The sequence below is a fragment of the Myotis yumanensis genome, unplaced genomic scaffold, assembly GCF_028538775.1.
Source record: "Myotis yumanensis isolate MYYU_CA2020_CCGP unplaced genomic scaffold, mMyoYum1.0.hap1 SCAF_5, whole genome shotgun sequence".
NCBI classification, from domain to species: domain Eukaryota; kingdom Metazoa; phylum Chordata; class Mammalia; order Chiroptera; family Vespertilionidae; genus Myotis; species Myotis yumanensis.
In genome coordinates this window covers 52,373,077-52,383,697 of record NW_027223756.1, presented here as the reverse complement: position 1 = coordinate 52,383,697, position 10,621 = coordinate 52,373,077, and the positions used below count along the sequence as shown (strand labels likewise).

The following is a 10,621-nucleotide window of genomic DNA, read 5'->3' as shown; positions in this document are numbered from 1 at the left end:
TTTATCACTAGGAAAGCACGACACCAGGATTGGAGCAGAAAGGTTGGCTTTTCTGGGCAAGTTGTGGACTTTCCCAGGAAATCCTACCCTTACACGCCTTGGCCCCAGACTGCTGTTGAATTTGGACCATAAGGTGGCACGCCCCCCTTCGCCCCCTTCTCCAAGGGATGACTCCTTCCCCAACCCCACACTCATCACCTCGCCCAAACCGAGATCTACTCTGTCTCTTGGGGGTCAAGAAACCTCCACCCCGTTTGACCAAATTGCACAGAGATGCCATTTAGCAAAGCCCTGGTGACCAGCCGGGAAAGTTGGACGTCTGGCCCTGTGAGTATTAACCCTCCACCTCCCGGTGAGCACAGCAGCCTCAGGTCACTCGGGCCTCCCAGGAATGCACTCTGCCCCCCAATCGGGCGGAGGGCGCTGAGTGAGGCCTTTCAATCACTTACAAACCCATCAGTAAGTTGTTTGTTTGCTTTTTAATCAAACCCCATTGATTTAACAGGACTACTTGGCATCTTACAAGAATTCTAGGAGTCAGTTTACTTCCTTCAAAAATACTGAATACAAATTTTTCATTTTTCTGGCCGCCTCAAATTGCTCCGGGAAACCTAGGAAGCTACAAGAGACCACCCCCCACCCAATCAAAGAAAAAACAAAAACACTTACCAATATACACAAATAAGATTTTGAATATGCTCCTAGGGTCCAGAAAATTAGAAGGCTGAGGGAAAGAGGAAGGAGGAAGTATTGTATGTCTGAAAAAATTATAACAAAAATGTAAGACGCACGACCCAGACACTATGGGAGGGCGAGGGGGCTCAGGCTTCCGTTAGCTACACAGAAGCCTGGGGGCGGGGGAGGGCGCTCGCTCTCGGCCGGGTGACAGCTGGAGTAATGGCTGCAGACCCCGCATTGGGGTGGGGTGGGGTGGGGTGGGGTGGGGCGGGGGAAGCTGGGGGTGGGGGGCAGTAATTACCAGCCGGGCTCACCGCCTCCCTACTTTAGGGCGAACCCGTGCTTTTTTTTTTTTTTTTTTTTTTGCGAGTCCAGCTGCGCGTTCGCCTGGCTGCTCGGCCTCGGGGCATCTAGGAGGCCTGGAAGGAGACGGGGGGGGGGAGGGGGGGGGTTGCGGGGGGGTGCTAGAGAACTTTGCATCGGGGTTCCTAAAGGGATTCTGAACTAGCATGTCCCCGAGGTCCCAACCTTTTCGGGCTGTGGAGCAAAGGAAAGCTGAACTGAGACTGCTCCGCACCCGGCAGCCCCCAACCTCTGGGCCCGCGTTGGGGACCCGGCAGAAAGGGCGGGGAGCTGTGCCCGAGCGGGTAGCAGCCCCGGAAACGGTGATCCTTCAGTTCTGGCGGCACAAGACCGAACCGTTTGCACGCGGGTTCCAGGGAAGGCCAGGCCAGGCCAGGTCCTAGCCTACTCCCACCACCTCCCCTCCGGGCCCACGAAAACGCAAACCCTCAGAGGGCGCACCAGCTCCCTGGGGCCCCCGTACCCTGAAGTTAAGTGTCCGCCGAGGGATCCAGCTGGGAAGGGCGGGGAGGAGGGGCGAGGGGTAGGGGCTAAGGCTCTCCACCTCCTCTCGCCGCCTCCCTCCCGCGGGCTGGAAGCCTCGCGGAGTCTGGGATTTTTTCAGAATAATTGATGGGTCCAGTTCTCCAGAGCTTTCCCCGGTGAGAGCGCGGCGGACCGCGCTAGAATTTAAATAGACGTGATTAGTGCAATGCAAGGGGGCCGTTCGCCCGGGCCTCTCTTTCTCGCGGGTTCCTGGCTGCGTTCCTGGCAAGACGCCTGCTCCCCCGGGCTCTAGGGGCCGCGCGGGGCCAGCGCCAGCTCGGCCAGCACCGGTGGGCGGCTCTGCTCCCCACCCCCAACCCTATGGACTCCAAGCCTCACCCTCTCCCCACATGCCTCTGACCAACGTGCACCCCAACCTGGAGGAGAGGGGAGTGGGGGCTGGCAGGCAACCCAGGGCCAGCGGCTTGCGAAGTGGTGGTAAGCCAGGGGTGTGGGTGCAGGGATCTGGCGGCTGGATCCCTGTCCCGGCGCCTGCTTCTCACACTCTTCCCTTCCTGTACCTCTGCCCTCACCCGCCGTCCCCTGTCCGGCTGCCCAGCCAAAGCTGCCTGAGCCTTGGAATTCACAGCGCCCTGCACTTACCCAAAGCGCAAAGAAGGTCCCCTCCACAAAGAAGTGACTGAGGCTGGGGGAAAGCCTTCCCCTTTGCTCTCTCTCACATCCCTGTCTCGTTGATTTGTTCCTGAAGGGGGGCCTGTGCATTCTTATAACATCTACAGCCAATTAATATTGCATTAACTCTATTTTTTTTAAAAACACACACACAAAAGCACCAGAACACTGCACCCTATCAAAGCCATCTATTATTCACGGAAATGTAATTGGAGACCTAGGCTATGTGTGTTACAGGCCAGTGGAGGAAAACAGAGTCGTGACAGTATTTCAGAAAGCAAGGGGATCGAGGGGATCTAATATTTAATTTCAAGTCTGTGGTTTTCTAATTCGAGATTAAAAGCAGTCACGTCTTTGAAGCCAGACAGTTGGTATAAATGTACAGTTAAAATATTCTATTCCGGGGTCCCTAGGCAGAGCTCTCTGCTCGTCCCAGGCTTCATTAAATTTTTATTATCATCCCGACTAGAGCAGGGAATGAGTGGAAAGACTGTCCATCTAATTGCAATTGATAAAAAAAAAAAGCTTTGAGATTTCCCCCTCATTTTAATGTATTAACAGCAGTTTTCTTCTTATGTCCAGTCTTTCCCAGCCCTGTGGTACACATAATCACTTTATCACACAGACACATTTTCTACTTTCTAACAGGCATAGGGTTTGGCTGTCTTCTCTGCCCTTTGAGAGGCCTGGGGGGTGGGAGGTGGGAGTGAAGGGAGACAGTGTCCTGGAGGCTGGCTTCAGAAAGTAATGATATATGAAAAAAAGGTGGCATCAGTTCTTGAAGGATCTGGCGAAAGATCAACGACAGACAACATTTGCACTAAGCTGGTTCTTCCTGTGGCAAGATGAAAGCATATTGTTACCCAAACAAAACAAACAGATTATTAAACCTGGCTGCACTTTTCTACAGCCTTTCCACGGTGTGGGATGAAAGCAGAGTCATATTTTATTTTATTTATCTTTCTCACTGCCACCCCCATCACACATACCTCAAAAAAAACCCTTTTGCTCTCTTTGAGCCTTCATGTGCTGCTAAACTGTCACACCAAAGAACTATGGACTGTAGATGTGTGTGTGTGTGTGTGTGTGTGTGCAGGGAGTCTGTTTCAACAAGGGTGTTTTAAATTTTTTTGAAACTGGTGCAAACAAAGCTTTTCATCTCTAGGCATTGAAAGCACAGAATAAAACCCACAGTTTGCTTTCTGAGCAGCTTCCTATTATCACATCGCCACTTAATTTTATTTCTATTCTCTCCAAGTTAAATAGAAAGACTGGCTCACAAGGGAGCTGCCATGTGCCTACAGACTGGGGATGTCAAGCAGAGAGACTCACTGTGCAAAGTTAATTTCAATTCCCGAGGAGGATTTCACATTCCGGCTGGCTCTGACCCACAGTAATTAGCTGAGATAACTAATGATTACTTACTTATTCCTTGTAATTATCTGGATTTAATAATTTGCTGTGTAATTTATTAATTTGCTCATAATAGCCTTTCAGTACTGGGAATGGCTCTCTTAAAGGGGCAAAGCAGGAAAAAATCAGTGATTTTTTTTTGTCTCATTGCCATAAATCTGTCTGCTGACAAATGTAGACTTCAGGAGCATTTCTATCATAATCATCTGGAACCTTTGTCTTTCTTGTTGTTCCATCAGGATACAACTTTTTTTCTTCTGTTGCAGCCCCTCCCTCCAAGGCCAACTACAAAGTTAAGTGCATGCATGCAGTTTTGAGTTCTAATGTGGACCATTTATACCTGGAGATATAAATTATTTTCAACAAACAAGTGAAAAGATGAATTTCTAAACTTATTATCATGGCTTTCCTAGAAAAATTTGAGATTCATTTTTTTCATTAACATGCCTTTTAAAATCAAGTAAAAAAATGTAATACCTTTTTCACCATCTCCTCAGAGCTTCCCCAATAGATATACATCAAAAGTAATTTATTCATTTTAAGTTTGAAATAAAGCATGTTTACCACACAAATTCTAATTCTGTTGGCAAAGAGAGGTCTCAGAATCTTTTACTGTGAAAAGACTTAGTTATGTTTTGTTGTTTACTTTAAAATACATTTTATAGAAAAACAGGAGAGTATTTCATTGAATGTAAATCTTATTTCATTTGCTTTTTCATAATTCCATTTTCCCCCAAGTTTATCTGTCAATGAAACTTAGTCTAACAAAAGAATTGACCAACTGATTTAATGTCAAATATCCAAAGGAAACTGCATTTTTCTAGATAATATTATAATCCAATTGGTGTAGAGAGTACTTAGGTAACAATCAGGCCTTACTCGATCTTTGCTGTTAGTCATTTATTCCATTCTAGTTTAGATTTAGATAATCACTTGGAACAAAAGGATTGAATCATTTGCCTTTATGAAAGTTTAAAAAATAAACTACAAAGTTCTGAAATATCAAATTGAGGATGACTAGATGTACTGCTAATTCAATATATAAATATCAATTTCCAATAGAAAGTATTGTGAACCTTGAGGAAATAAAGTTAGAAAAGGAGTCATGAATGCCTATGGATTTGATTGATATGACAAAGATCTTCAGCCTCAATTTGCTATTTATCCATCTGAGTATTTTGAAAGTCAATACCAAATGGAGATTTCTCAACAATGTATACAAGATTCGCTCCACTCTTACTTTTCATTTCTTTAAGATCAATTCTCTTCTTTCTAAATCTCTTTGGTTTGTTTTGGTATGTCTCTGCAACTCTAATTAATGAAAACTTTCATAATATATTTTTCCTAAAATTCTGCTCTTCTCATAAAGCAAACACATTTAAGCAGGCTTCATTAATGGATATAATTTCCATTTTGTAGGCAAGAGAGGTAGGGGGAGGGGTTACCCTTGCACTTCAAAATGCACTAAAGAGGACACTTATTTCTTTTCTATTCAATATGTTTCTCAACTTATACTACTTACACTGGATTTATCTCTTATTTGAAGGTGTCATATTTGTAGAAAAAACTAGCACACTTGTTTTTCCCCTAACTGATTCCCCTCTCTCTTAATGCACCCATCCTAGACCCTTAGATAACAGTCACATATAGGAAGAAGGAGGTGCTATTTATTGAAGACAATTTTTATCTTGATTAGCAAGCCTGATTTGCTACATACTCAACCCATTTAATTCATTTCCCCCACTCTGCAAAAAAAAAAAAAAAAAAAAGCAAGCAGAAAGTTCTCCAGGTGGCTAGAACTGCACTGTCAAAACATGTTGGAGTAGGGCCCAATCATGTGGTTGCTATCCGTGGTGCTGAAACAGTATCCAGCGCAGTGAGATTGGAGGTTGGCTGTTTAAAAAGACTTTCAGAAAAACTGAATCTAAGAATAGGGGATGAAATGGAAGAAGGGACTTTCAAACTCCAAAACACGGGATCAAAATTAAACCATCAATATCACTATATCTTAATTCATAATTCTTTCTTTTAAATCCCTATAACTTTCAGTTTTCTTAGGCATCTATGCAATGCATCCTATTATTTCGAAATGGACACGTGGATTTCATTTCTTCAAGGGTCTTCTTATTTCAGATATAGGAAGATTAATTCTTCTACCCATTACCCATCCAACTTTTACAACTTTTTGTTACATCTGAAAATCACAATCAATTTTCCAACAACATTTAACCCCAACTTGAGTCACTATAACAATTTTCATTGACTCATAGTATATTACCTATCTTCATCCTCAAAATAAGAAATACCCCCAGACAATTCTATATTAGAAGGGTCACAGCTCAAGTTAGCAGAATTACCCCTGGTGGATGACCTGTTTCCTCTCTTGTTGAACTTATAGATTAGTATGATGTTTCATCGTTAATAATGCAAGTATCTAAACTAGAGTTTTCCTGGGAGGGGGGGGTAGACCATTTGAGTCCCTAATATGTTGCTCAACTGTTGTAAGAAGTCTTAAAATTATTAAAATGGGTAAGGAGGTGTCTTTAAACTATAATCACAAAAAAGAAAAGTCTGTCTATCAAATATGCAAAATTTCTTTGTGCCAGACCACTGTTAGACAGACTTCCAGCAATTCTGATTATCTGTGTAAGTTATAGAAAGCGGGCAATAGTTTGCTCCTTCTAACCACCTAGGCAATAATTTGCTCCTCAACCCCACTCTACATATTGTAGAATGTGGGTTTCCTTAAAGGTATGGGAAAGAGGGAGGGAAGGTGGGAAGCAGGGAGGGAGAGAGGGAGGGAGGGAGAGAGTAAGGGGGAGAGAGAGAGAGAGAGAGAGACTGTACTTTTTGCTCTGATTTGGGGGCACTGCTTCCCAGGAGTGGTAGCTAAACTGAGGACTATGGAGGACCAGCCCCTAGGCCTCAACCAGAGTTTCCTACTCTTCCAACTAGGTCTTGACTCTTGACATACCCAGTCTCCCAGGGCTGCTGAAAACCAAACTGAGTTCCTTTCTTCCTTTTACTCATGCAACACCTCTGCTCACAAAGATTCTCTTTGCAGAATTATTGAAGATCCAGGGAAAGGACACCCAAGGAGGTATTTAGAATCACATATCCTGATCTCAACTGGGCAGAAAAGCAAAGCACCCTGTGAGATGAGCTCTGACTTAGGAGGCCATGAAAACCCCATCATTTTACACTTTCCTAAAGAAACACCTCTTACTAAATCCAAGTCAGACTTTGATAGCAGCCTCTCCATAATAAACCATAAAATGTGTTTCTGTTTTTAAAAAATTCCCTATCAAAATAATTCCAATGTAAATTATTTAAAACATCACATTTTAAAAGCCATTTAATTTTAATAGCACATTTTAATGAAAAAGCAGCATACTTTGCCAATAAAACATTAAAATCATCTCTTCAATGAAAGACAATCAAACCACACCAAAAATAATACATTACCATAGTAAATAAACCATCTATTAACAAAAACAAGAAACCAGGTCATATACAGAACTCAAGACTTCGGAGATCCTTAGATGGAACAGCAATACAGCAAAATTTGTAAGAATATATCTATATGTGTATCGTTTTGAATGAAATATTTACAGTAGATAAGGTACCAGTCATCATGTACCCATTTTTTTGTTCCAAAAGAATTTTACCAGACAATGTGAATTTACAAGCAATGCACTGTCTTTCTTTGAGAAAAATTAGTTTTTCTACAAACAAACCTCCAAAAGGAAAAACCGAAGGAATCCTGTAAATGTTAAAATGTAGTTAACAAAGCAATTGAAAACCAGAAGACTGAAATACCTTGGTGAAATCTTAGAATCTGGAAGAACAAACACCAAGTGGCAAATGCACCAAAAGCTAGAAAATGATGCATTATAGTCATGTTTCCAACTGCTTCACTTCTTCTCTTCCATTAGAGGTGTGTGTGTGTGTGTGTGTGTGTGTGTGTAAAAGGGTGTGTAAGAGCATGTACAGTGGGGACAATGTGGGAATCCCCATTAAATATGTAACGAAGTAAACAATACTTTGGACAGTGAATCAGGTCCACACGATTAAGACATCCATTACTGAGTGCCAACTCACAAATCAGAACACTACCAGTGAAAACAAAGAAAAAATTCTTCATTCCAAGTGAGCATATACAAATGGGCTGAAAGAAACACAGTGTTAATAGGAAAGCTGTAAAAATTCAGTAAACTCATCAAACATAAACATTTTTAACTTCACTAACCATACTCCCCCCCCATTTTTTAAGACTAAAGAAGTTTAATTAATTAGAATGTTTACAAATTAAGTTGCCAGAGAGATAAATTAATAATTTACAGAGGGTTGTTCGGCAATAATCTAATAATAGCTTTCAAGATCAGTGAACACAGCAGGCGCAACTCCTTTCTTAAGCATTAACACTTCAGAGAAGGTCGAAGGGGGTAAGAACCACAATAAAAATATATATATAATATACAGTGTAAATGCAGAAAATCTGCCATCTTTTTTAAAATTCAAAATACTTTAGAGATGTCTCTGTCACATTAAGCATCAACTCTAGTTTAAAGTTTCAGTCCTGAATCAATTTCTATTTCTGAAAAATAGCTGCAAAGTGTACTTTTAAACTTGAACAAGGGTGATGTCTTTAGGAATAAAAACAAATCTTACTTGATCATTCTGGGGGCCTTTCAAAGGGCTGTCTCTTCCGCCTTCCCGCAAACAGCCAGCCCCCAGGCTTCCTCTGCGGAAGTCCAGGTGCCTTTTCCGGGGTGGGGTGGGGCTCAAAGGGACAACTTTGCTGCAACTTGACAAATCCCTTCTTTTGTTTTTCTTTTCTTGCAGGAGTCGTTTCACATTCTCACCGGGCTTGCGGCTCAGCTGCGCGCTCACTCTCCAATCCCCCACTTTCTCTGGATTCACATTTACTGGAATGATTTCTGGTCGCCAAACGTGGAAAGAAAAGAGGCAGGAGAGAGAGAGAGGGAGGAAAAAGAGGGGATGAGGAGGGGGTTGTCCCTGGAGAGGCCAAGGGTCTCCTAAATACCCGCAGAATATTTCATTCTTTTCTGTTTCTGCCTCTGGTTGCAGAACCAGACGCGCACCACGTTTTTCTTAAGGTCCAGCTTCTCCGCGATGGCGGCGATCTTCTCGGAGGAGGGCCGCGGCTGGATGGCGAAGTAGGCTTCCAGCGAGCGTTTCTCCGGCGCAGCGATGGATGTGCGTTTGCGCTTCTTCTCTGCGCTGTTGAAGAGCTCGGGCTTGGTGAGCTTCTCGCGGTGGGACTTCTCGGCCTCCTCGAGCCATGCTTGCAAGATGGGTTTGAGCGCGATCATATTGTTGTGCGACAGCGTGAGGGACTCAAACCTGCAGATGGTGCTCTGGCTCAGCGAGCCCACGCCGGGGATCTTGAGGTTGGCCAGCGCGGAGCCCACATCAGCCTGGGTCACCCCCAGCTTGATGCGTCGCTGCTTGAAGCGCTCGGCGAATGCCTCCAGGTCCCGGGGGTCGGCGTCCACGTCGCTCATGCAGCCCATGTGTGAGGGCAGCCCGTGAGTGTGGGCCATGCTGAGCGCTGCTTGATGCATGGGGTTCATGGTAGCCATGTGCGGCGCATGAGCTGGCGTGGATACCACGGCGCCGTCGGGGCCCGCCATGGCACCCAGCGCCAGCCCGGGACTCAGGTGCTCCAGCAGCTCTCCCTCCAGCGCCTGGTGCGGCTGATGGTGGTGGTGGTGGTGGTGATGGTGGTGGTGGTGCGTGCCCGCCAGCGCGGACGGGTGCGAGATGGGCACCGACGAGGAGGAGGCAGAGGACGTGCACGGGATGGTGTTCATGGTGTGGTAGGTGGCGTCCGGCTTGAAGGGGCTGTGGTGGGGCGGGTGGTGGTGGTGGCTCTTGCTCTGGGAGACGATGTCCACGGCCGCCAGAGCCTCGGCGCGGGCCAGCAGACTCTCATCCAGCCCGCCGAATATATTGCTCTGCAATTGCAAGTAAAAGGCACACATTACGCTCAGCAGGGAATTGTGCGCGCGCTCTCCGGAAGCCCCGGCCCTTCTCTCCACACCGCGGCCGCGCCTACAACATTCCCAGAACGTTAAAATAATAATAATTAGTAGCAACAGTAATAATCCTGAAATTTGCAGGTGAGGAGGAGAGGCAGGAAGCCACCCAGAGAAACTGAGCGTGCACGAGGAGGAGGAATGTGAGCCTGCAAACACAACACAACACAGCACGCGCACAGGCAACATCCCAGGTCATAAAAATTAATATGAAAGGAAAGACCCGCTGAATACATAAGAGAGGGGGGGAAAATTGGTTGGAGGTGTGGGGTGATTTGCTGTGCAGACATGAAAAAAACATCAAGCAGATAAAGGGGCTGTCAAAATGTGCCTCTAAGCGGTGATTATGCAGAAATACGCACCGGTGGGGTTGGAAGACACGCTCTCCGCATCGCCTCGGAACCCCCGCCGCCGCCGCTACCACTGCTGCTGGAGCTGCTGCTCCGGCCTCCGCCGCCACCGCCGCCGCCACTGCCGCCAGCATTGCTGGAGCTGCTGGGAGAGCTGGCCGCGGGCGCCGCAGGAGCGGAGGAGCCGGGAGAGGCACTGTGCAGTGCCGAGTACTTGGGCTCCACGTGCAGGCTGCTGCCGTGCGGCATGCTGAACGCCTGCTTGCTGTTCAGGGACATCATCATCATCTTCCCAGCCGGCCGGAGCGCTGGTCCGTAGCGCAAGAAGTGACCCCGGCTGCCGGGACCCTCCCGAGAAGTGCTGGTCAAGAGCGGCGGCGGGACGGGCGGTGTAAAGTTGCGCTCACCCGCCGCTGCTCCGAGCTTGGCGCGTCTTGCCCCGGCTACCCGCTCCTCCGCTGGCTCCGGCGTCAGTCTGATCGGGTGCTAGGCTCCGCTAGGCGCTAGCTGCAGACCTGGGCGCCCGAAAGTGCCCCCGCGCCTCGCGGCAGCGGAGTTATACTCCCCTCTCCCTGCGCCTGCCCCCGCACCCCCTCC

The 10,621-nt window shown here is 46.5% G+C and overlaps 1 protein-coding gene across 1 annotated transcript; it reads right to left on the bottom strand.

Annotated features, from left to right (window-relative positions):
- Positions 1-8,651: 8,651 nt before the first annotated feature.
- POU4F2 (POU class 4 homeobox 2) lies at positions 8,652-10,312 on the bottom strand. The gene is made up of 2 exons (XM_070417224.1): positions 10,037-10,312; positions 8,652-9,593 (listed from the first exon to the last, which is right to left on the bottom strand). Exons 1-2 carry the CDS (start codon positions 10,310-10,312, stop codon positions 8,652-8,654), a joined length of 1,218 nt encoding a protein of 405 aa, XP_070273325.1.
- Positions 10,313-10,621: the final 309 nt, after the last annotated feature.

Excerpts from the sequence above, each read along its gene's own strand:
- POU4F2 (XM_070417224.1), bottom strand. The coding sequence starts at position 10,312 with ATGATGATGATGTCCCTGAACAGCAAGCAGGCGTTCAGCATGCCGCAC. Across the intron at positions 9,594-10,036 it reads CGTGTCTTCCAACCCCACCG|AGCAATATATTCGGCGGGCT; the intron begins GTGCGTATTTCT and ends TTGCAATTGCAG.